Source organism: Asterias rubens, chromosome 1 (assembly GCF_902459465.1).
Source record: "Asterias rubens chromosome 1, eAstRub1.3, whole genome shotgun sequence".
NCBI classification, from domain to species: Eukaryota; Metazoa; Echinodermata; class Asteroidea; order Forcipulatida; family Asteriidae; genus Asterias; species Asterias rubens.
In genome coordinates this window covers 11,079,518-11,106,410 of record NC_047062.1, presented here as the reverse complement: position 1 = coordinate 11,106,410, position 26,893 = coordinate 11,079,518, and the positions used below count along the sequence as shown (strand labels likewise).

Genomic DNA, 26,893 nt, shown 5'->3' with positions numbered 1-26,893 from the left:
TGAATTTTACATTACAATCACATTGAGTGATGTGGACCCACCTTAAGATCAATGGTGCCAAACTCAGACGAGCTGGGTAAAGGACTATGGTCACCTCTTCCAACGCAAGCCTGGGTTGAAATTTCAAGAAAGAGAAAAAAACATTACAAACTTTGATTTAAATTTCAAGGCAGTGGATTTAGACCATTAACCCATACACCTAGATGCAGTTGTAAGTGTGTCTGTGCGATACAAAATTATAACAACCAATAAACATTACAAATTTGCAGTAGTCACCATGTAGAAAGATCTCTTTTGAGTGATTGGTGGTTCTGAGAAGAAACTAGGGACTCATTGTTTGAGTGATTTGCCTGTGGTAATTTTTTTCACAAAAGTCAGGAAAGTACCGAGTACACAGTGTTAGGGTAAAAACAAATTATGTTCTTTATCCTCAATGCAATACTAACATCTATTTAGACTATTTTTATAATGTTCTTTTTTTTATAAGAAATGTTCCAGTATTATAAGGATTCAATAGTCACTTTTATTTTTTTTCAGATGGTCTCTCTATGACTGGAAACAAGATACATGACCACATCACTCCCATCCTCTATAATCTACATTGGCTTCTTATCAAACAACCCAACTACTTCAAAATTTCACCATTCTCACTTTCAAGGCACTCCAGGGCTCAGCCCCACTCTACATACAAAACCTGTTGACTCCCCGTACTACAAGACCAGCCGTCGATTTCACAAAACTCTTCCTAACTTAAGACTAATCTTAGGACTTAGGACGAGTCCCAACCCTGCACTGTAGCATGCGGACCTTAAGATTAATCCCAAGTTAAGACGAGTTACTCGTCCTAACTCGAGATAAGACGAGTTCTAGATCTTTGTGAAATCTGGAATTCGCTTCCTGAAAACCCCAGGGAAATACACAGCATCTCCATCTTTCAGCAGCAACTCAAGACACACCTGTTCACACTTGCTTTCCCAACCACTTGAGAATTCCCTCTTTTCCATCTTGACCAGTGCCTTTGAATGGTTTGATATTAGATTCAGTGCGCCTTTACAAATGCTGTGTTTTAATTATTTATGACAAACTTACCAGAGACTTCCCACGTTTCTTGCGGTCTGGCTGGCCGAGAGACTCTACAATCTGGAGTGAGTAGAGTAACTTATGCGTGTTGCTGACGTCAAGAAGCTCCGGCCAGTTGGCTTGGGTAGCTGTCGGGGTAGCAGAGATGTCCTCCTTGGTTGCTGCTTTCTTATCGGCAAGGACTTCTGCCTGGTCATCCTTTAAATCTTTGTCTGCTTCCTGTTGATAAAAAGACAAAGTTTTTTTTCAATGATAAATGAACTAAGCCTATTTACCGAGTTACATGTTTACTAACTGGTTGTATTTTTTAAAGAATTTACTCCTAATGTTATAATTCTGTTTCTTAGTTTTTAATTTGTTCCTTACTAATGCCATGTTCAGTGGCCTAGAGCATGTCAACATGATTAAGGTGCTATAAAAGTGTTGGTATTATTATTATTATTTAAGGGACACGTTGCCTTGGATCGGGCGAGTTGGTCTTTGAAAAGCATTTGAAACTCGTTTGTTATGAAATGCATATGGTTAGACAGATAATTTAAAAGTAGAATATAATGATCCACACAAACATGCCTCCTAATTGTATGGTTGTCCTTATACGTCGTGATATCAGACGATAACCTACTCCCAGTTTTTATATTGCACTCTGCGTATTGTGAGTGTCAATGCGTCACGCTCCGCATACGGTCAGTGCAAATATTACGTTATGAACTTTGCACATGCAAAATAAAAAACAAAAATACAACCTAACCTCATTGACTTAATGAGGCTGGAAGATAAAAATGTTATCACACGCCTGCTTGTGAAGTACAACCAATAATAGCGCTTCTGCGTCCTATATCCATCTTGGGCTCCGCCTCGTTGGATATGGAATGCAGAACACTGTATTTTTCCATATTCCACTTGCATTTGTGTGATAACTTACAATAACGCGTTTGCATCCCATATCCAACTCGGTTCATTAGCATTGTTGGATATGGGATGCAGAAGCATCACATCTTTCTGTATTCCACTGCACTTGTGTGACAACTAATACTGAACATGAATGCATCTACACAGCACATAGTTCCTACACATAGTCAGCCCACCGAGTGTCTGACCATTCAACCATATTAACTCTGTTTTTTTAATACCCATACACCGATGTGTGTTAGCACTGGTCCTGTGAAAAAATATCACAGGCATATATTACTCGGGTGGGATTCGAACCCACGACCCTTGCACCTCTAGAGCAGTGTCTTTACCAACTAGACTACTGAGATCACTCGGTAGCTAGAGGCAGCTCACATCTGTTATATCTCATTCACTGTGTTTTTGCACGACATCAACTATCCAAGAGTACGTTATGATATTATGTGGTGAATGCATCTGTAGTACACATTCAACCCTCCTACTGTCTGACCATTCAATATCATCCAGTGTGGGTTGATTAATACATAGGGTGCATTTGATTAGCTTCCCTGTGTCGACGCTGCAGTGCTCATTCGGGCGATCCCCTGACTAGAGCTAATGGAACGCCCTCTCGTGGTGACGTCATGCACCTCGGGCCAGCCCCAAGTGACCCGTTCAACAAGCAGGGCACTTGGGGCTGACCCGGGTGAGCCCCTGGAATGACATCGAAGCTATTTGAGTATAGCGTGGGCAGACTGGGGTCGACCCGAGGAAGCTAACTGAACACAACCATAAACTACACAATCATCTCCATTCCTCAGCACCTAAAGAATGGGCCTCATATCTCAAAAACAAAGCTCTGCATATGCTATATGTGATGCCACTATTACTGTTAGTATTAGTATTATTATTTTTATTTTTATTATTGTTATCGTTATTATTATTATCGTTATTATTTTCTAGACAGCTTCTGTACTTACTGATGGTGAGACGAGCACTTTGAATTTATTGAGCATGTCTGAGCTGGTTGGAAGAAGCATGAGTAGATGCCAGACATTACGAGAGAGCATCTGAGTCCGCCCTAAAAGCTCTTGAGCTGTTTCCACATCCTGGAGAAGATTATAAGAGAAATGAGGCAGGGGGCAAGACATGGTTATTGATTAATAACTGATTATTGATTAATTAATGTAATACTTGCATCAGACATACCTTGTGGACTCAACTGTCATATGACACCAAAAAGTCTGAAAATAATTCATGCTTGGGTGAGCACTCTTCACTGAACAATAAGTAGCCTACATCTTGGAGTGAATTTTGGAAGCTCCAAAGGACTTACCTCTAAAAAATTGGAAGGCTAATTACTGCGCAACCTAATTTTCATACCCTTTACAAAAGTTAGCAGTGCTCACCCAATCATGAATTATTTTTGGAAATTTTTTGTGTCACATGAAATTTGAGTCCATAAGCTACCCATACATATAAACCTTTTCCCCAGAATCATATTTTTTTTAATTTGGCAGCCATTTCAAAAGTGTAAAGTTTTTTTTAAAACAACCTGTAGAGAACAGTTTTGCAGAGATGCCAACATTGAATTTTAAAAAAGAGTAGCATCTCCCAAATGTTAAGGGCGAGCGCAGCTTGGGCTCCCTAAACCGATCTTTCTATTACTCTCTACAATGCTAATTAGCTCATTTTCAGGCATTGTTGTGAAATAACAATTACCTGTATGCATCAACAGAACAGCTACAAATGTGTATAATGGCCAGTGAAAAAAAAATTGAAAAAAACCCCTGATTTCCCTCATCTTCTGACTATGTTTCAAAAATAAATGTAACATACAAAAGGGTGGCCTTACATAAATGTAACATAAAAAAGGGTGGCCTTACTTAAATGTTTTTGTTTTAATGATCAGAAACGCAACAACAAGCTATTGGGAGAGTGAAGAAAAAAAAGAAAAAAAACGTGTCCGGATTTTGGGCAAAAAATACGTGTCCGTATTTTGGGCATTGTCTGGGCATTGTCTGGACATCGGCGCTACAATTACTGGTAGGAAAACATGGAAACTGTCTAGCTTAGACCTCACAGGCCACTCAGTTGAAGGTATTTTTGTTCAGAAGGTCTCCTTTTATTTTGCCAAGCTTCGATAAAGTACATGTACAGCCAGCGTGGGCACAATAATAGTGAATACATGAGGAATGAGGTTACTGTGATGTGACACGTTAGCTCACACACAAACTCATTCCCCACGCACGTGTGCACTATTCCCCCCCCCCCCCATCGTGTATTAGAGATCAATGGGTACGATCTTGCAGAAATCCACTAGCGTAGAAAATGCACTCAGCCGGCCAGCCAGCGGGGGAGGGCACGCAACAATCATTCGGCGAGACACGTACATTGTTCGAGTGAATTCGCCGCTAATATTTAACACCGCGTTCTAAAATTAAAAGTGTTTTTCTTTTCTGTTACAATTGTTTTGATATTTTTCTTAATTTTTATTTCCACTTCATAGCTCATTAGTTGTTTGCATGTATTGTACAATTTAATAAAATTATATTGGCCGGCTTGTTTGGCGTGTTTTATTGAGTATTATCGTAGTGTCGTAGTCACGGCTCGAAATCGTATTTGCTACGCCCAAATCGTGTATGTTGGTATCTCTGGTTTTGGGATTTTGAGTGCCAGGGATGAGACTGGATAGATGTGAACATTTCTGATAAAAAAATGGCTTGGGGGTTAGGGTCCCTCTTGTTTTAGACCAAGAACCTTTCAGATGTTGCTGCAGACTTACTAGATAAATCCATTGTTCCTGGTAATGTGAGCATGCTCAGAACTACCTACACAATGGCAGTTTACCTGATACGTCTGCTGCCACAGAGGACAAGTTTGGGTAGCGACCATTTGTCAACCACTGTCAATAGTTCATGGTTACCTACGCATGCAATACATCCTGGGTACCAGGCAAAATCGCCCAATGGTCAACTCTAGTCCCTCGCTCGAACTTGATGTCAGCGTTCCAAAGTCCGGATGTTTACCAACTGTGTGCATCACTAGAAATTCATAACTACAGGTTTGGACACAATGTAGACCATCCTCCCCCCGACCGTACTAAAGCGTTTCAGAATGTCATTCTTGCCTAATTCTTGCCACCAGTTCAACTCCAAATTCAAAAGATAATGTTTTTCCAGGTTTGCTGGCATCACTGATAATTTTTTGCAGGCCTCATTTGTACATAAGTTGTTTTTTGTTATTGTTCCACTTTTGATGATTTTTATGGGTTTTTTCATCTCCCCCAGATTGGAATATCTGACCCAGATTGAAATATCTGTCCCAGATTGGAATATCTGACCTATATTGGAATATCTGACCCAGATTGGAATATCTGACCCAGATTGGAATATCTGACCCAGTGATGAGCCATTGTTATTGGGGCCTTTATCCCTCAGTCTGGGTGATGGCAATTTAGTCTGAAGGCACAGGCTAACAATCCTGAAATCAGGAAAGCACTTTCTCCATGCGAGACAGGTGAAATGCATCTGTCACCCAGAAAAGTGATGAATGTCAAGAAATATGACAATAATACTTCATATAAGTGGGGGTTTTTTCATTTTACCAACTCACCTGTTTCTCCCCCTGCAGTTCATTCAGCTGCTGTAACAAATGGAAGAGGCAGCCAAAATGGGGTTCTTGTAGGAGCAGCATCATGGGGAGTTTGGCTTGAGGAGGTGGGGGCAGACACGAGGCCGGCTGGTCCATACCGTCTCGTTTCCTCTCCCGTCGTATTGCACCAAATGACACAAACACAAGCTGCAAAACCACACACAACCACATGAAGTTGTTATTCCACAACAAACGACAAAATTGACAAACATAACAAGAACATGAATTAAAAGATTCGTCTTTACAAATCCAAAATTATGTATGATGTTAATTTAGTAATTATGTTTCACTTAAATGTATAGTAACATCATACACAATTTAGGATTTGTAAAAACAAATCTTTTAATTCATGATCTTCAAAAATCCAGATAACCTTATTTAATGACATAACAAGAACAGTTTTTATAAAAAGCTAATCCACACCTCAAACTTGCCAATAAGTCCAACCTTTTTAAAACTGTCTGGGTCAAATAGGGAAATTGGAATTCTTGAGATTTAAAACCAATGTTTGTTGGCAGTTTTGGTTTTAGGTTGTTTAAACAATGAACAAGATTTGTCGGATGTGAAAATTCCTGAAACACGATAGTTAACTGCTGCACAGCTTCAGACTTGCACCCCAAACAAAGATATTGTGGCTTATTATTTGATGTCTGAAATAAAATGTTGCATCCCCTATAACATTTTGTTTTTCGGGTTTTCTTTTGTCCCACCCACCCACAATTGTTTTGCTTTGACTATTCTGAATGGCCCCCAAGGGGTAGGTGTTTCTAAAGTTTCCTAAAGTTTTCTCTAGTGATACTTAAGCTCAACTACGACAACTAGTCCAGCATTCTCCTAAAGATGAGCAGGGTACACTGTTTGAGACCACAACAGCTCTTTTCAGAGCCAACACTCACTCAAAGAGATATCATATATGGTTGTACCAAGTTTACCATTTGGTATTTATAGTTACTTCTTTTTCATACAGTTAAGCCCAGTTCATACTTCCTGCGAATGGGAATGCAAATGCGATATGAATGTTGACGTCACATGTTTGGCAACAAAAATTTGCGACAGTTGAGCTGTCCTCAACTCTTCCGAATATTCGCAGCGAAAACAGAGTTGTGATGTCAAATTCACGTCAAATTCGCATTGCACTCGCATTGGCAGGAAGAATGAACCGGGCTTAAGTCATCCATCTAACAAGTCATGCTCACCTGAAGATCACAGAATCCCATCTCTTTCAGGTTCTTCTCATCGAGGTCAGGGGTCAGCTCATGACCAACGGAGATCATTCTGACCGGCCTTTGACCCTGGAGCGAGGACGCCGACAGGGCCCCCGTCAGACCAGCAAAGCCCATTGCAGGGGGCTGCTTCTGGGACGGGGCGTCTTCTTGTTCTGGGCAGGCCTGCTGCTGTTGCTGTTGGTGTTGCTGCTGCTGGAATTGCTCGCTGATGTGCGTGACCTCTGCCCTGAGGTCAGCAACGAGGTCGGATGAACTAAGCTCTACTGTAAACTGAGGGTGAGAAGGTTCAAAGACAAATGATCACAATGTTAATGCATATTTTCAAACCACCTTTTCAAAGTCGCCAGTGAAGTTTCTCATACCTTGGACAATTAGATGCTGCTAATAGAATGCATAAGACAAAAAAACATGGAAACAATGGAGCTATCCAGGGCTAAATATCTTTGCATGGTGGGAGTTTAATTAGGCGAGGTTTTTTCGCAGTAGCACCATGTGTGGATCTCTTTTGAGTAATTGTGGTTCTAAAAAGAACCAGTGGTTGACAACACAATGTTTCCATCAGTATGCTCAAGCCCAACTACCAGTTTTCTCCATGGCAGTACTTAAGCAGCATCCAGTAACATAGTCTGGCATCCTCCTGAGGACGATCAGAGCATACTGATAGAAACATCGATGATGATCGGAGCATACTGATTGAAATGATGAGTTGTCAATTATCGATGCTTCCTCAGAACCACCACTACTCAAAAGAGATTTACACATGGTGCTACCGCAAAAAAAACATTTCACCTGCTCCAATATGATATTGTTCATCCAAAAAAATCTCTGGGTTTTGAATGATAACTTTCATTCATTAAACTTCCTGGGTGTTTTGTTTTTAGACAAAATTTTACAAATGATCTCCCTAAAGAAACAATAATATTCACTTGTATGATCAAATTACAGGGATGTGATAAGCTGTTGAGAGAAAAAAACTGAACCCTGAGCGCAAAGTATGAAAGCTTGCGAGCATGAAACCCACTATTAGCATTTGTCTTTGGTTTTAAAAGCCCTACTCTTCAATCTGGGGCGTTATTATATGGTTATATCTCCATTTCTTTTAGAATTTGATCTTTAAAAACCCGAAGTTCCTTCTTCCTTTTTTAGGGCAAACGAAAAAATTCTGTTTAAAAACTGAGAAATCACATCCCTGAAATTTTAAGTGTCCAACAACTGTGTTTACATTTTGATGAGTCACCTTTTCAGTCATGCCAGCCAGCTGGCACACTACTCTCAGCGTCTGTGAGTGCCCCTCCAACAAATGTCTCTTATGATTCGTGATTCCTCGTCCCTGGAGCTGCCACTGACGTAGATGGTACGCATACCTGCCAAGGATCAAAACAATGATAGAGAAAGGTGTGGGTTTTTTTCTCTGGATGAGGAATTTTATTCAAAATGCTTTTATATAAAAAAAAATGCACAAACTATTTGTAAAATCAACTACTTCTACAACATACATACATACATATACGAGTAGGGCATTTATATAGCGCCACTACGTCAAGAACGCAGCACATTAGATAGGGTATAGAGTAGTGCTGGGCGAATAGTGAAATTTTGATCCACAAACTATTTGTAAAATCAACTACTTCTACATCATACATACATACATACATACATACATATACATGTAGGGCATTTATATAGCGCCACTACGTCAAGAACACAGCGCATTAGATAGGGTATATAGAGTAGTGCTGGACGAATAGTGAAATTTTGATATTTGACTACCGCTGGCCAACTATCCGAAATTAACTGGATATTCAAATATTTGTTTTTCGCCGCTAGAGGGCGCTATTAAAAAAATTAAATAAAATAAAAAATATTAAAAATATTTTTTTTTGCCGCTAGAGGGCGCTGTTCATTGGTGAATGAGATCGTTTGGGCGGATTGACATTAGTTTTAGACAGTGTCACTCGGTTCATTCATAAAAATAACCGGATCTAATTTAAAGATGGCGATTTGCTTTTTCTTTTGATCGTGATTGACTCTACGTGAAGGAAAACTTTCGTAATCTTTGAACAAATTACGTCAGAAATGTCATTGTTTTAACTCTTCACGGAGGTGAGCATAGTTAAATACTTAATTTATGCTGTTTTATGCTGTCTTAAAAGAAGTTTAATAAGGATTCAGACAAAACATTCCTATCAGTTGTCGCCCGACGTCCGCGGATATTCGGATATTAAAAGAATATCCGGTTACTTGGTTTTAATTACAGAACTATCCGGTTTATAAATAGGTATTCGCGCTCTATGCGGATATCCGGTTAAGAAAAAAAAGGCATTCGCGGTTACGGATTGGAAAACCTATTCGCCATTAAGCGGATATAGAGAATGTTTGATACACTTCTTAAATGTTCAAAGAGAGTCGGATTCCCTGATTGAGGTGGAGAGTGCATTCCAGGTGTGTGGAACAAAATGTGAGAATGTGCGACTTGAGGCCGACTTAAGAACAATATGTTAAGAACAATATGTTGTTTTATGAAGTGCATGGCATTTAGTTAGTGAAAAGGTACCTTTCTAAATAATACTAATAACAATAGTGGATTCTCATATAGCGCCCATATCCGTCACTCAGTGACGCTCCTGGTGCTTTAATATGGCTATGTAAACCTCTTCTTTCTTACCTTTTCCTGAAGGCCTCAAGATGTGTCTTAAGGAGGATCAGTCCTCTCTGTAGCACCAAGAGACTGGAGTCTTGAGAAGTATCCAACTGAGCAGACGCCTGAGACAAACTCTCCATGCAGCGCTTTATAAACTCCTCCTCCTTCTCCAATGAGCCATTACCAGCTGCAATGGACCAATCAAAATTAGGTAAAGGGTCATGAATATTTATGGATTAAGGCAATGCCATGAATATGTTTAGATCAAGGCAATGTTGTGGATATGTAAAGATTTTGGCAGTATCTGTGCTGTCCTTAAAGAATCCATAACCAGCTATGACAAACCAATCAAAAGGAAGTAATAATGAATATTCATAGATGAAGCTGTGACTTGAATCAAACAGATATAACTGAGCTTTACAGCCATAGCAGAAATCATCAATAGACACTTGCACTGACGTCCAATGCAGCCTTTGTCTCTTTTTTCTCTTAACATTTTTTTTTTATGAGAGACACCTAACTTCACAAGGCCACTTCAAGGTGTCTTGGGCTGATGACCCAATTCACGTTGCCCTGTACATTTACTCCTGGGGCTGAAACAGGGTTTCCCTCTTCACGGTTGGTAAGGATGTAGGAATAGGTATCATCCACTAGGAGCCTGGCTGATAGAGCAGACTGCACTACCTTCTGTCTGCTCACAGCCTGACATTTTCTGGAGTTTTATACAAAATTTGAACACAGATTACACACGCGTCGCCTAAAATGCACACTACATAGTAACACACAGGGACGTTGACGCCCAAAATGGTGCAGTCAAGATTGATTTGTGGGTGATGACTTCGGGAGAATTCGGTCAAAAAAGTCATGAGACTAATACTGACCAGTTATGTATAAATTATGATATAAACTCTGAAATATTTGACCAACCGTTGATGTAGTAGGAGTTGATGTATTTGATTGCAGATAAGCTGACGTCAGTATTCTTAGCTCGCAGAGCAATCTTCCATAGATGATCAATTCCAGGCATCTACAACACAAGCATAAAGTTATGAAACAAATAATTTTAGCTAAAAACCTAGAGATCAGGCAGTCTGAACTTTCCTTGCCCAGAAAATAAAGCCCTGCTTCTTATTGCAATTTCCTGTCTTACAAGAAAATTGAAGCAACAGCTGTATCAACAAAAATACTAAGAAATCAGGGAAATTCAAACCATGGTGGATGAGGCAAACAAAATTTGTAAACGATTCAAACAGTCCTTCGAGAAAGACTCTGCTAGGGTCAAAACATTAGGCCATTAACTATTTTGGACTAACAAACAGATGAATTCACATCTAGAGGCGGGCTATCATAAACAATGAGTTTGCTAGTCTAGCTAAGCTCCACAGCTGTTGAACAAACGGACAGACAGAGACAGCCATAATGGACAAACAAACAGATAAATATACATCCACAGTAGGGTGCTGAGCTGGTAAGAGCACCGAACTCAAGTTCTGGTGTTTCTGTTCAGCAGAGTGTGGATTCGAGTCCCGGTCGTGATCATTGTGTCCCTGAGCAAGACGCTTCACTATAATTGCTTCTCTCCACCCTGGGGTAAATGGGTAACTGTGAGGGCATAGATGGTTCTTGTGATTGATTTAACCCAGTAACTCATAATTGTTGCACAGGCTGTATACTTCACAGGGAGCTGAGATGGATAAAGAAATAAACTAAATGGTCCAGTGACCATCAGAGTTTCTCGAGAAGGCGTCGGCTGAAGACATCCTCTCGCTCAACTGACCAGGGGCAATAATGTTGCAAGCATTTTGAAACGCCCTTCATGTGTGAAAAGGGCTCTTTAAAAACTGGTTATTATATTATTACAGGTGGGCCATCATAAGATTATGAGCTTTCTAGTCTAGCTTTAAGCAACACATCTACTGGGAAAACAGACAGACAAACAGGCAGTTGTAATGGACAAACAAACAGATATATATACCTCTACAGGTGGGCTATCATAAGATGACGGTGCTTGCACACCTACTGGGGAAACAGACATACAACCAGGCAGCCATAATGGACAAACAAACAGGTAGATATACAGGTGGGCTATCATAAGATGACGAGCGTGCTAGTCTAGCTTAAAGTAACGCACCTACCGGGAAAACAGACAGACAAACAACCAAATACAATGGACAGACAAACAGATAGTTATACCTCTACAGGCGGGCTATCGTAAGATGACGAGCTTGCTAGTCTAGCTAAGCTACACAGCTGAGTGAAGAGGTTAAGACCAGTCATGCTAATACTCTCCGGCTCAAGCTGGGGCATCTACAAAGACAAAGTAAATCCACTCCGATTAATGTTCACCTTGGTGTATGGTACGACTCACCTTGGGTTTTTTACCAAGAGTTTTCACCTGACAAAAGTATCAAAAACTTCTACATTCTTATCTAAATGTGAAAACTACAACTACAAATGTAACATGTAAAGTTTACTAAGACTTTATTTTTAAACTACTTGAAATTTTCAGTAGCAAAAGAAATTCTGATGCATTTTTTTACCACAAAGGTTCTAACAGAGTTCCTTTCAGAAATATAATTTTGTGGATATGTACGTTTCGATTGTTGAGATACATGTTAGAATATCATAGAAGAATAGTGAATCGCAACAAAATAACCTCACACTAAAATAAAGGAAACTACTTAGCACACCAAATTTCTTTTGCTTACAGGTTTTCAGTTGTTTATAAAAGTAAATAAATAAAGGATGCGAGAAAAAACTGTGTCCACTGTATCTCAAAAAGGCTAATACTTACATCAGGGATGAAGAACAGTATGGTTCTGTCTCACCCACAATTTTTACTAATTCTGGCGGCCATCTTGGCAGCCATCTAGGATCTCTAGTTAACAACCCAATTGTGTTTACATGACCCTAAAAGGCACCCCAAAATATTTGTGGGGTTAAGAACTGGGGGGGGGGTGCACGGGGGCCCTGTACATACCCCCTAACATGTACAAGTTCTGTAAATAAGAAGTTTTGAGTACCCTATACATGTATATTTAGAAATTTTGATATTTTGTTCCATATGCCAGGAAAGTAACTAGGGTGGGGAGAGGGATGTTTGAGAGGGGGGGGGGGGTTCTTAACATACCTTGTTGAAGAAGATATGCTTGAAGGTTTCTAACCCGAGTGCATGTTGGTCTTTGTTACCAGCCTGGTTGAGGAACCAACTCAATGCTTCATCACCACATTCAGGGTCTGTGGCCAGACACGTCCACAGGGTGTCCACTTGGTCAAGAGTTAATCCTAAGTAGGCCAAAATAAAATTAACATTTCATGCAATGAAATTATTTACATTTGATTAACCCTTGTACAATCAGTACACTTTTAACAGAAGTGAGTTATTCCCCAAAAAGATGTGTAGTTTTTAAAAAAATAAAACAGCTTGTGTCCACTCATTTACACTAAACTTACACGGTTTAAAGATAAAGATGGTAGAAAGCTTTCCTTAAACTATTACTTGCTGAGGTGCTGTAGTTTTTTGAGAGATGAGTAAAAACAACACACGTATTAAGAACTCAGTATTATTGTCATTATTAAATTTAAAAGAAATTAAACTCTGAAGATAGGTAGATGCATTATTCCTCACTTTTGGAAAACAGTCCAAGGTAAAAAAAAATTAAAGAACAACAACATTTGAATGAAAGATGTCAAGTTTCAAACTGTGTATTTACTTACTGAAGTGATCAGGTGATCCTAGAGTAGAAAAGACGCAAGTCAGGAATTGTAGTCTCGCTTGTACCTCAGTAGTATGTGTATAGCTGTTGAGAAATGACAAAGGACTGGTGTGAAAAATAGGACAAGTCTATTGGGCTGAAACAATATGAACCTATGTAATGGTCACACAAACTCAGGCGTGACTGGCAAACAGGGTTTCTAAGAAATCAGCAGCCTCGATCCAAGCTTTAACGGTTTCATAACTCTACTGGGCCTAATTTCATAGCTCTGCTTACCGTTAGCGCAGAATCGGCGCTACAGAAGCAGGGAATTCTGTACTTATGGCCAGCATATTTCACGGGTTAGCGGGAATTTTGGCTTTTGCGCGTGCGTACTCCGCGTAACTAGGCATTCTAGGCTTACATGGCTAGCACAGAAATTCGGCACTTGCACGTAAGCGAGGAATCGTGATCATAAGCGCAGAAATTGGCGGTAGGCAGAGCCATGAAATTGGGCCCAGATCTTTCTGAGAAAGAATAAAATATCAGATTAGGGTAAGAAGAATAAGCACTCACAGTGTTCTGTCGGGGCGTTCACCACTTCTGACCTGGCTGGTATAATGAATGAGATTACTGAAGAATAGTTCCATCATATGAAGCTCTTCCTCTGCCCACCTACATTGCATCAATCAAACAGGTAACCAGTCATTATTTACATCTATTAAATCTTTGTGGTACCACCTGCTAAAATAAAGGATTCAAACTACATCTAGCTACCGGGCAATCTCGGTGGTCTGGTTGGTAAGACACTGCTCTAGATTTGCAAAGGTTGTGGGTTTGATACTATGTTTTATACTACCAACAGCTCTCCATAACTCATCACCAAGTAAGGTTTTATGCTAATAATTATTTTGCTTAATTACCAATAGTGTACAGAGCCTTTAAGACACAAAGTTTTGAAACTTACATGGTGATCCAGTGGGTATTGTAATTATTACGATATTGTTGAAAGGAACCAAACAGCTTCGGCAAAAGACGTAGAGAAACAACTTCGGACCTGCAGATCAAAATTGCATAAAAAACATGAACAATTCATAGGAACAAAATCCACAGAATAATGTACATAGCAGACATGAAATTTGGTTGGAAGTAGAAGGGTTGGTCTACATGCACACATAACAAGTCTTTAATAAACATTTCAGCCGTCGATTTCACAAAGAGTTAGGACTCGTCTTATCTCGAGTTAGGACGAGTAACTCTTCCTAACTTAGGATTAATCTTAAGGTCTGCATGCTACAGTGCAGGGTTGGGACTCGTCCTAAGTCCTCAGATTAGTCTTAAGTGAGGAAGAGTTTTGTGAAATCGGGAAAAACAAAATTGCAAATCACACTTAAGTAGGAAGAATATATCATGCCTGATACAGCTAACAGGCAGTCAAGATGGCTCAGTGGTTTCTGTCCCTGCTTTCCACCTCTGTGTATCCCAGTTTGAGTCCTGGGCCCGATTTCATAGCGCTGCTTAGCGTCCAATTTTGTGCTTACTGTGCAATTTCTATTTCATAGCGCTGCTAACCGCAAGCACACGAAAAGGCATGCTTACCGCACGAAAAATAAATGACGTCACAATGCAAATCCAAGGTAAACACGCAATATGGCCGCCCAATTTTTCTGCTAACCTGTGAATACGCTAAGGCTTAAGCAAATTTTTCTGCTACAGCAAGCACGCAAATTTGCTTACCACTAAGCAGCGCTATGAAATTGGGCCCAGAGCTTTGCATGTGGAATGAGTTCTCCAGTCCCTACCTGACTGTGTCTGTTTCTCCTTGTAGGGGTTTTCCTCACATGTCTAAAACTTAAATTTCTTTATTGTCTTCTTTACAACAAGTTGGTGTGATGTTTCCATTAGGATGGTCTAGTATACAAACATTGAGTGGCTCAGAGAGTGGAATGGGAGGAATATTATCGCAAGGTAAAATTTTGACTGTTCCATTTCACGAGGCGAAGCCACTCAATATTTGTTTTATATAACTGACATATAGATTCTTGTCATTTGATGTATTTTAAAAGTATAACATTATGAAAAATCACACATTACTGACAACCAAAAATCATATAGCGTCGCATAGCAGCAACAATGCACAAATCGGATCACAACCTTTTGCACAGGTGCTCCTTTGTTTTAGCAGCGGCGCGGCAGCGCTGTACTGCTCAAAAACATTGGGAACAAGGATGATCCTAACTGTTGAATGGGAAATGCTATTCCCCATGGCCGAATAGGTCTTTTTGATCGCCGGTGCGAATGGGAGTAATAGTGAATGTCATGTGAAGCAAGTTCCACCAATCAAATGACAAGGATCTGTATGTCAGTTATACAACACTATCTAATTCATATTAATTTTGGTTTTACCCATATACGCTGGTGTGTGTTAGCACTGTTTACCATGTACTTTCCAAAGTTCTGTGAAAAAATAATCACGGGCACAGAACTCCAGAAAGTACCGAGTATACAGCGCAAACAACAGCAGTCAGTGTAGAAGTAAAACCAAAATTAGTATTCTTTATCCCGATGCAAATTTAACATCTATATAGTTCAGATTCAGAGCTACAATCCAAAATGCTTGGGACACCCATTCCTAACATTAAATAAAACAATTTCCTGTGCACTTCCCATTCTAAAAATAAAATTGTCCCTCGCCCCCCGCCCAATGTTGACTGTAACTCAGAAGACGATCGGCAATTGGAACCAACATTGAAAGGGGGCAGGGGGGGGGGGGGGGGCTTAACGAGATATGGCCGGGATTGTAGCCCAAGTTTTGCCCTTCTCTTTTACCTGTTGCTCTTCAGATTCTCCAGACAGCCTTCGACAAACTTCATGCGGATTTCTCTTTCAGGGAACCAACAGACGAGCGAACATAGAAGTTTCTCCGCCTCCGCTGCTAGTCCCTCTGCGAGATGGATCTATGTATGATATGGGTGAAAAAAAAAGTTATTGACAAATATTTTGTTCTAATCACCAAGGCCCAAATGAGGAAAACAGCAACGCTGTAAAAACTTTGTTAAAAATTTCAGGAGAAAAGGATAATTTCAAACTTGTTAAAAACATGCTCAAGTGCTGTGAGCACTTTCGTGGATACTGGATCTATAGAAGATGTCATTATTATTATTATCACTTTCATCCAGCCCCACTACATGTTCACTTCTATAAGTAAAACGAACAAGCCATGCCATTTGTTCAGAAGCGCAACATGAAGTTTAAATATGGTCAACTTTATCTGCATTTTGGTCATTACAATGGTCATTAGCCTTCACTCTCTAAAAAAACCTTTCTGGTTATAGGGGACCCAGTGAACGATTTCCATTGAATAGCAAAGCAAAATGCTAAGCAAAATGCGTCAGTTGCTACTCTTTTCCTTCGACGGCTCACTGCACTGAGAGTCTTGTATGAGCTTTTACCACCGCCGCGGGAGCCATGCTTAGGGGTTTCTGTTGGCAGGCACCAAATGCTACTCAATATCAGCCTTTGATGTACATAAAATCTGTTCAGTCAAAATATTTTGCTATGCAAAATTGCTGGATGAAATTATGCCCTGGAACCTCAATCCTCCAAAATCCCTTTCTTTTACTTTTTTATTTATTTTAATCCTTCTGACAATAAAATTAAAACAAGCACCGGCTGTTCAGGGAAGGGCAAAAGTTAAAAAAACTGTCATCGAAAAAGATGTGCCTTTCTTTGACAAAGCTCATAAAAAGGTTAAAATTCATATACTCTACATTACACACTCCACATCAAATTGTTTAGTCGTATTAACGTAACATTTTCACTCTTTCAGTGCAAAAGGTACGTGTACAATCTATTTTATGTATTCCGAAATTGCCATTATCATACATGGTTTTTTCTTCTTAAGATACTCAAGAAGTGTTATAAATCGTACATGTACGACCCATAATACACATGTTGTAACGACAGAGCAATATCACTCAATAACACTCAGTATACTCTTGACTTTGGGTTGTACCAATGCAACACAAATCAGCAAGATACATTTTGAGAAAGAAAGACTTAAAACAAAAAATTGTTTTCACAATTTCGAAAAACCTCCAAAATCTGGGTATTTAAGGTTCAAAGCGCAAACAAAAGGGGTCACTGAAAAAGTTAAAATAAATAACACAAGCAAAATAATGTTAATCTCTTTTGTTTTTGTTTTGTTTCCCCTTCAATACAGAATGAGGCATAACAGAACATCAGTACACAGACTGTGCAGTAAACATGATCCTTACAGCGTGCTCATCCTGTACTTGGTCCCACAGTAACGTGTGCCCTCTTTTGCAAACTTCCTCAAAGTTGAAGTCCACAAAGGGAGTGGATGGGTCCTCTCTCTCATTGTGATTGGAACACGTACCTGGGAGGGTTGACAAAAAATCAAGTTCCTGTTAAGACATATGGCAGTATTCATTACTCAATTAGACCAATAGAGTTCAGAATGTACCATCTTTAAGTACAAATTAATCAATATTGTGAGGCCTTTTCCAAACAATGTTTGGGGTTTGAGCTCAGGCTCTGGCTCCAAAATTAATTTTGAAAATGTAGACTTTCCGTTAATTGCCCAACGTTTCAACCCATAATTATAACATCAAAGTCTTATATAGCGCACGTGTTTACCAACAAGATACTCAAGGCGTTTAGTATGAACATCTATACAGAAAGAAAGGTTATTGAAAGTTATGAATTCTGAGACCCAATTATGTAGCACCTTAAATAAGGGTTTACAAGGTGCTACGGCACGTACAGCAGCCACAGCCAGGAACACAGGGCCAAGCCCCTTCTCTTTTGCGATGGTTAAGTGTCTTGCTTAAGGAACAAGTGTCACGGATGGGGATTCGAACCTATGCTGACCAGAGTTTGAATTCGGTGCTCTTAAACGCTCGGCTACGACACTTCCACCCATAGCAGAGTCTTTCTCAAAGGCTCAGCACAACACCAAATGAACAGGTGTAAAAAAAACGGTCAGGTAGAAATACATGAAAAGAAAGAGCGAGAAAGGCGGAAAATTGCACAGAAAACACAAGGAGCCAACAATGAATAGGGAGACAAAGGAGGAAGGGGTTGGAGAGAAGGGGCTGGTTGAACCACAAGAAGTTTTTCCAAAGCAATTCAGTAACAACAGATTGCACACTTACTAGACAGTCTACTTCGATACACAGGTCCCATATCAGGCAGGTGATGATGATGGCGATGACGATGTGAGTGTGGATGATGATGATGATGTATTGAACTGAGATGAGCGCTGAGTTGCAAGAGTTCATCAGAGCAGACAGAGTCTTCCTCTTCTTCTTCTTCCCCGTCAAAGTCGGCCATGTTCTTCTCGGACTTGGCGCTGGCCTGGGAGCTACTGCACGAGCCTTCGTCTGCGCTGATCAGCTCGTCCATTACATTGCTGTAGGAATGACATTTTTTTAACATCACTAGATGAAAACAAATCCCCTTTGGACAAGCTAGTATACTAATACTAATACTAGTTTCTTATATAGCGCTTTATCACACCCCTAAGGGGCGTATCAAAGCGCCCAGTATTTTTCCTGCAAGGTTTGTGAGCTACATTTTTAAGTATGAGACCTATTCCTTTAAAGCACCATGTAATAGTTTACCAGGAGCTGTGGCGTAATATGCTGCCGATCAGACCATGAACAACGGGGCCAACCCCTTCTCTTTCCAATAATTGCACTGGGTTCTTTCACGAGAGTTACATGTACACAACACACCGGACCAATGGCTTTACTTCCCATCACAAGGAAGAAGCATCATAAAAGTGGCTTGCTTAAGGACACAGGTGTCACGACTAGGACTTGAACCCACACTCTGCTGACCAGAAACACCAGAGCTTGATACTGTTTTGCAGCTTGCAATATTCTTTTAGATCGTGTTATTTATCCAGTTCAGCCACATACACCTCATACAATTTCTTCCCTTGACCTTGTTTTCTCAACAATAATTAAAAAATAAAATAATACAAACAATTCCGCTATCCAAATAATTTCTCCTTGACTAAGTTATAATAACTTCAGCAATCACATGCCCTTCAGAAAGCATCATTTACAAGTTCTAAATTTCAAGTCAGTTTCAACTAAGAAATATTTGAATAGTAAAGTGATGCTTTTAGGCAGGCCTGGAATTTCATCTCTGAGCGGGCAAGGCCATTTTCAGTTCTACACTTACCCCCGTATTGTATGCCGATGAGGAAGATATCTCCTACAGTCATAAATCTCAGTTTCTAGTCCTCTATTCCTAACGTAGTAATCCTCGGCCTCCTGAGCTTCTTGGGGTAGCTGCCCTCGATCGGACTGCGGGGATGGGGGCAAGGAACCCATGACCCCTTCACATCCTATCCGTGTCCTTTCAATCTCAACATCGACTGCGTCTCCGTCTCCTTCTTCCCCCTCCTCGGCCTTCTCCTCCTCTAAGTCTCCGATCAGCAGCTGCTGTTTCTTCATTTGTTCTCTCCTCGGCCGGACCTCCGCGGGGAAGAAATGTCTGTGCTGGACGCCGCTCTCCTCGGAGGAGGCACTATCGCTGATGTCTCCACCAACAAGGCACTTGCGTAACTGACTGCGCCGACCGAGCATTGTAGACCTGCAGCAGGGATGTCTGATCCCTGTCTCATCATCGTCCTCTTCCTCGCTTCGCATCTCAACATCACTCTCCTCGCTGACGTCCTCATACTCGCTTCCCAGCTGTGTGCCGTGTTCCTCACTTTCTTCAGTCACGTCACTGTCACTCTCTGAGTTCTCTGGACTCGTCACCATGGCCTCATTCTCAGAGTCAATGTTATCCGAGTCATGCTCGGTAATCGAACTCTCCGACCCCTCTTCAACGAGTCTCAGTTTCAGAAGTCTTTTCCTTCGACGGCTAGCTGCACTGAGAGTCTTGTGTGAGCTTTTACCACCGCCGCGGGAGCCGTGCTTTGGGGTTTTACTTCTAAGTTCTGTTTGTAAGTTTCCATCGGTTATTATCTCCTCTCTTTCTGTAGCGCTTTGAGAATCTACTCTAATGACATCTATACTTTCCTCCTACAGGAGATTGTTACAAACAAGATACATGTGTTAAAACAAGAAACATGTGTTCAACTATTTCGGTTATCAAATAATAAACAACGAGGGAAACTGACTAGGTAATTCTTAAAAGAATTGGGAACAAATAAAGGTTGTAACAAGCAGGATTTGAACCAATGACCTACAGGTTAATGTGCCGACACTCTACCTTGAATGTTGACAACGCAAATTCGCAATGAACAATTCAGAAGAGTTGACATTCTCTCAGCTCCTGCGAGACATCGCAGCGCAAAAACAGCTGCGACGTCAAAATTTGCTTCGCATTCGCAATCGAAGGAAGTATAAACTGGGCTTAAGAAAAGAAAAACCAAGAAACAAAGCTAGAACAATACCTCATGTGTGTTACTACAATGAGAGGACTGATCCTCCAAGGCACTCCGAATAGTCTCTTCTACATTATCCTCATCATCATCTTCCAGCTCGTAGATCTCCACCATACGACTATTGTTGCTGTTCATCCCACCTAGGTGACCAAACACAAATAACAGGTTAACTGCATCAATCTTATTAACTCATTCAGTGCCTACTTTTGTTTGCGTTTTGAACCTAAATTGCTCGGCTTTTTGATGTTTTTAAAAATTGTGTATACAAAAACACTTGAAGAATTATGAAGCCAAAATCATAAGGTTGAAGGTTGTGCATATCACAAACTTTCATACAGTGATGTCCAGTTTATGTGGCACTTCAAAAAATGATCAACACAGGGAGTTCCCTGATCAGCTGGGCAGGACAGGGCCCTTTTTCATAAAGCTATTATTGCCTAACAATTGTCTGGCTATTGCAGAAATGAGCAGGCTACCAGTCAAAATGTACATGTACATGTGACATGGTAGCTTGATTGGTAACCTTATTCTGGTAACTGAACATTTGTCGTGCGCATGTGCTAAAGCACCTCTATGAAATAGGGTCCTGGCAAAGATATCCAGTGCCACATTGCAAAGAAATGCATATTTGGTGTAAGATGGACTAAGTGAGTGCTTCTAAAATTAATCTGGTTAAAGGGGGCCTGTGGTTGCACATGGAACTATGAACTCCCATAGCGATTCTGCGAGTGCACGCCCTCCCTCTGTATCGTATCTAAGGTTTGCGTGCTTGTGTAGAAACTGGGTGAGAGCTCATAAATCAATGTACAGCCACAAACCTGCTTTGATCGAGATGATAGTGGCCCTTTAAAGCACAGTAAGATGTTTTGGTCAAGTATGAAAGTTGCCCGAATCACAATGTATCACCCATAAACGGAGTAAATGCGTAATTTTCTGTCCTGTATTTTGCGCAGGCGACAGACTCACCTTTGTCTGGTCCAATTTCTAAGTTGCTTCGAAGCAGAGGAAACTCATGATGCGAGTGTCTGGTATCCGGTCTCCTTAGTGTGGTGGCACTCACAGCGCTACTCGACACCGCGCTGGTCCATATGCACTTGGTTATGACTTGGGAAAGGTATAGCGTCTGCAAATGATGTAAAAAAAATAATTAAAATTATTTTTTTTTAAATCATGACTTTACCTGGTAAAGTTGTAAACAGATTTAAATGTGGAATAAAGATTGGAACCCATTTTCAAATTAATCACCAAGCTCTTCGTATAAGCATCACAAAATGCCTAGGCGTCGCTAATTTACTTGATCAAATTTTGTCAGTAAAATATTTCAACAAAAATAACATGAAACAGAAGATTTCTTTTGATTATAGACGTTGGGGTGCTATGTTAACATAGGAAACATTGAACAATTTCATATTCCGGTATGACCGTTACTTTGACTTCTTTGTGTAAGTGGAAGTAGGTTCAATATTGAGACCACTAGGGGCAGTTGTGTACAAGTCACTTATCACTGCTATGGTCTGCAAAGGGTTCAACTTAAATAGCAGTGTAATGAACAATTATCCCATGCTTTGCCCATAGATCCTATAGATGGATTGCACTACACATCATCAACCGCCATATTTGATGTATTTGACACGTAAAAATGCACGCGTGTACGTGCTGCGCATGACTCTTGTGCACTTTTCACATGTAAAATATATCAAAGATGGCGGGCAATGACGCGTATTGCAACCCATCTATTAGTATCTTGGTAACAATTGGAATTACCAATGACTGGAGCCACAGATCACTGTACAGTACGAGCTCGACAGGCCATGTCCAAATTAGCAGCTACGGCTGTTGCTGTTCCTAAGGGCTCTACTTTAGGCATCCTATACTTCAATACATTTTACCATAACGATCAAGCCGTAGCTGTAGCCGAAGCATGGCCTTAAATGTGTAAATAGTAGAGAGTGAAGCCCGGTTAATACTTTCTGGGAATGCAAATGCAATACGATTGTTGACGTCACACATTTGCAACGAATAATTCACAGCAGTTGATTTTTTCTCAATTCTCTTGCAAATTATGCTGCGAATATCCCTGCGAAAACAGAGTTGTGACGTCAAATTCACGTCAAATTCCCATCGCATTCGCAGGAAGTATGAACCCGGCTTAATTGAAAACCATAACTAAGCAAGTCACCTGCTCTGTGTGTTCTGCTGGGTGCAGCCTGGAAACAAGCTTCAGTAGGTGGAACAGGGGTCCTGCTTCTAGATTCTTAATAAGATGAGGGAAGAGATCGTGGACGTAACGGCCGGAGTGCTTCAGCTGGGTGGCTGCCCAGATAGTATCGATGTGCTTGGTGGTCAGAGCGCCCTCTGCTGCCAGGAAGTTGAGAATGATCTGACATTGCTTGATGATCTGTTGCAAAAAAAAAAGAGATTGAAATATATACATGTGGCAGGCCTCAAAATAACCCACGGCACCCACAGCATTTGCAGTGGTGCCCAGTGCTTTTGCCATGGTGCACTTTGCAAAGATCCAATAGAAATTTTTTAATTCCTCATAGAAGCGCCCTTTAACAGAGGAAACAAAATTCAAGGACTGATGTAGTTCTCTTTATCAATATCAGTTTTATCAAATGTTTATCAAATTTAATCGAATTTTTATCTTTTTTTGTGCATTCATGCCTGGAGCTTTCCTTCTCTTCTTTTAAGTCTGTGTTTTTTGTCATTGTTTACAATAATGTATGTAAACACGCCAATTTAAGTCTTTTTAACTTCTGTCGTGTATTTTGTGATATTTTTAATAAACCTTAATGAATTGAATTGAATTGAATATATGAAGATGAGTTTACATTCTACATTTTAGTGTCTTGACAGAGACAACGGTTTTACAAAGTCTCTTTTCAATCACACTATAGCACCTTGTAGAATTCTACAGCTTGAAAAGAAAATCGAATGTCAATACTTGTAGCAGTACTGAGGAATACAGGGCAAATAAAAAAGAAGCTGACCTAATTTTCTGATTGATTAAAAAAAAAAAAAAATGACACTCAAACCCCAGTGACGCACATACTATGTATACAAGCATTCTTTCCTGCTTATCTGAGCTATGACTGAATGAAAAAAAAAGATAATTTCTTAGAGAGGTTAAGCCGGTTTTACTGAAAAGCATTCATATTTGTAGCTGTCCATGGAATGTTAATGCGTGACTGAATCTAATCAACTGAGTAAGAAGCAAAAGGGTATTTATTTGTTTTGTCAAGTTCTTTGTGGACAGCATGCAAAATTAGTACCTTGATTAAAATAGACACAACTCTTCTTAGGAATCATCAATTTCTTTCATTCTTTTTTCTGATAAGCAGGAGATATTGCTTGTTTTATATATGCTTTAATGCACTTCTGGGTGCATTTGTTTGTTTAGAAAAACATCACAGATTCCGGTCAATTTCTTTTTGCTCACCCTGTATAATAAAATACTCTCGGAGGTTGTTGGTTCGAATCCCACTCTAGTCAACCCCAAATATCATTTCAAAATTTACCCAGTCAGTTTCCCTTGTGGTTTTTATTGATATCTGAAACAAAAAGTCGCATCCCCTTAAGGTGATCCCCTGGCTGCCGCTTCCCAGGTTGTATCGTAATTTGGGTGTGATCCCTGGCTACACGGCAGTTAACGGTTGTATGGCTTCTGACTGGCACCCCGAACAAAGATATTGACAAAATAGGGACACCCCCAATATAGGGCTAGATAGCTCAGTTGGTAGAGCGCCGGCACGTTAATCCGGAGTCAATTCTTTGTTCAACCCAAAAAGTCAATAAAATACTCTTGTTAAACCTTACCTCCAGATGCATATTGGGTCCAAACAGATGTTCGACAACCTCCTTCTCAAGCAGCCAGGCAGTCAATTGGGAACCAACACTGGATATAAAGAGACCAATCAGTCATTAACCCAAACCAAGATTAATCAGACAAGAAAAGAAAAAAAAAAAAAACAGATTTCTGGTTTTTGGCTTGCAGTAACCTCAATTGATATATCTACTTAAAGCCATTTCGACTAGCCTGCTCTAGTCAGTGAAAAGTAGAAAATACACATGTTAATCGTAAAACCAAACCTAACACATAAAAACATGACCATATAATATATAAAAATAACCTTGCTCTTGATTTTTGTTACTGTACTGCTTTCATTTGTTTCTCTGTCGTGTGTAACCTTCAATAACAAGTTTAATTTTAAATACAAAATTTTTCCAAATTTTGCCCTCCTGTAAAAGTAAAACAATTATAATCACTCACTTGTCAATGTCTGCCACAGACTCGTTGTTGCATACTTCGTTAAACATGTGAATCTGGCTCTAAAATAAAAACAACATTGTCAAGTAAAAAACAAAAGTGATATTTAAAGTGTTGAAAAGCACTTAATAGGACTGGGAAAAAAAAATCATTTTTGCCTGGTTCTATATTTTACTTGCAGAAGTTTTTTGACCAATATTTTCTGCTTAAGCCTCTCTATGAAATTGGTCCCCAAGTCCAGTTTCAAAAGCTGCTTAACAACACAAAGTAGCTTAGCACAATCAAATTATGCTGAAAAGAATAAGGTTACCAGCCAAAATATGATTCAATATATAAAACAAACAAATAACAACTGCTTTTACTCTTGCAATGGTTAAAACTATGACTGCCACCGTAATCCCCGGAGCGGAAAATAGAACGCGCAAAGGATTACCCTGGGTATCGTAGTTTTTGACATAGCACTCAAAGCAGTTTATCTTTATAGACAGGGCACGGCTAGAGTCAACCATCACAGAAAACTAAATAATAAATAAATAAAAATAAGATTCTATAAGTTATAACACAAGCGCGAGTGGAATACGAAAAAATATAGCGCTTCTGCGTCCCATATCCAACGAGGCCGAAGGCCGAGTTAGCCAGTGTTGGCTATGGGACGAAGACGCGCTATATTTTCCGTATTTCCACGAGCGCGTGTGTGATAACGTATTTATCTTCAAGGAAACTTGGTGCGTGACATAGAACACACAAGACGCACGTAGTGACATTAGCCGTGCAATATAGGTTTTTATCACCACTCCATTCTGCGAATCTGATTGGTGGATTAGCGCGTACTTGAAGATAATTTTTTATATCATAATTTTTTTGGAATCCTACTCACAGTTATCTGACTGAGGCCGGCGAGCCTCATGGTCAGTGTGGACGACATGAAATACTTGAGAGCTAACTCCAGGCTGTCCCGATCGAAGGACAGAGGCGCTTCCATTGGCTCCTTGATCGCACTCCACATCATATCCGCCATACTACGGGCGCTGGCGCGTCGTAACTCCTTATCAGGAAGCCGACACAAATATCTAAATGGGGGAATCACAACAAATTTTACTGATCTAAAACTTATCTAAAATGCAATGTGACATTTAAACCTTAAGATTAATCCTAAGTTAGGACTAGTTACTCATCCTAACTTGAATTGGCTGCAGGTACACCCAATTTTCATCCCCCCCCCCCCTCCCTCTTACTCGTCTGAGGACAGATAAGTTGGCATCAACATCTAGCAATAGTGTAGTGTATTCTTTACGAAGATTTGGTCGTTGACATCGACTTGCATTACACTGCTGGAGGGAGTTCCCCACTGGGAGTATCAGATGTTTTTCTAGCCGCACATTCTGGTCTTCATTGCATTTTCATGAGGCAAGTCTCACTTTACAAAAAAAAAAATTAAACAGTAAATTGACTTGTCTCCTCATCAAAACAACCTTGGGACTTTTAAAAACAAGACAACAAAATAGACTGGCTTCTTTTATGAATAGTAAATCTGCGGCAGCATAAGAGGGCCATAGAATGATGAGATTCTATTAGGAACTATACCTGATCACATGCGTCCTTAACGGGGCGACAAACTGCATCACGGCATGGAGATGAAGCCACAAACGAAGCTAAAATGCAAAACAAGAGCCTTGTTTAATATCAACATTGATACACACGACACCGTCAAGCGGTGCGTAATTTTCAAAATCAAATTATCTGCAGAGATGAAATGCTATATCACATTGTCAATTATTATCCGCAGGGAGACAAAACCGACATTGAATTCAGTGTTAAAATCATAACATATCACAATACACCCTTTGCACAGGGCACCATCACTCTAGTCAAACAACAGAGTTGGCACATGCCTCACACAACTCTCAGCTAACAGGTTTTCTTTCAACCTCAGTGAGGGCGCTGTTTTTGAAATTTTTGAAATTCAGACGCCGTGCGCAAGGGGTCTATTTACTTTGCAAGGTTTCCCCA

General features: G+C 40.1%; 1 protein-coding gene across 4 annotated transcripts in view; it reads right to left on the bottom strand.

Annotated features, from left to right (window-relative positions):
- LOC117291457 (ubiquitin carboxyl-terminal hydrolase 34-like) overlaps nt 1-26,893 on the bottom strand; it is an 85,169-nt gene that overhangs the window by 49,343 nt on the left and 8,933 nt on the right. For all 4 annotated transcript variants that reach the window (XM_033773157.1, XM_033773177.1, XM_033773187.1 and 1 more), the window contains exons 6-29: nt 26,468-26,535; nt 25,761-25,953; nt 24,887-24,945; nt 24,433-24,511; nt 22,793-23,011; nt 21,580-21,736; nt 20,623-20,753; nt 19,398-20,248; nt 18,362-18,618; nt 17,462-17,583; nt 16,014-16,141; nt 14,152-14,241; nt 13,761-13,859; nt 13,207-13,289; nt 12,620-12,774; nt 11,683-11,796; nt 10,417-10,516; nt 9,514-9,676; nt 8,086-8,212; nt 6,819-7,118; nt 5,584-5,769; nt 2,949-3,077; nt 1,090-1,299; nt 42-110 (exon numbers count right to left, since the gene is read on the bottom strand). In XM_033773157.1, the coding sequence (XP_033629048.1) occupies nt 42-110; nt 1,090-1,299; nt 2,949-3,077; nt 5,584-5,769; nt 6,819-7,118; nt 8,086-8,212; nt 9,514-9,676; nt 10,417-10,516; nt 11,683-11,796; nt 12,620-12,774; nt 13,207-13,289; nt 13,761-13,859; nt 14,152-14,241; nt 16,014-16,141; nt 17,462-17,583; nt 18,362-18,618; nt 19,398-20,248; nt 20,623-20,753; nt 21,580-21,736; nt 22,793-23,011; nt 24,433-24,511; nt 24,887-24,945; nt 25,761-25,953; nt 26,468-26,535 (4,089 nt within the window). The remainder of the gene's footprint in view (nt 1-41; nt 111-1,089; nt 1,300-2,948; nt 3,078-5,583; nt 5,770-6,818; nt 7,119-8,085; nt 8,213-9,513; nt 9,677-10,416; nt 10,517-11,682; nt 11,797-12,619; nt 12,775-13,206; nt 13,290-13,760; nt 13,860-14,151; nt 14,242-16,013; nt 16,142-17,461; nt 17,584-18,361; nt 18,619-19,397; nt 20,249-20,622; nt 20,754-21,579; nt 21,737-22,792; nt 23,012-24,432; nt 24,512-24,886; nt 24,946-25,760; nt 25,954-26,467; nt 26,536-26,893) is intronic.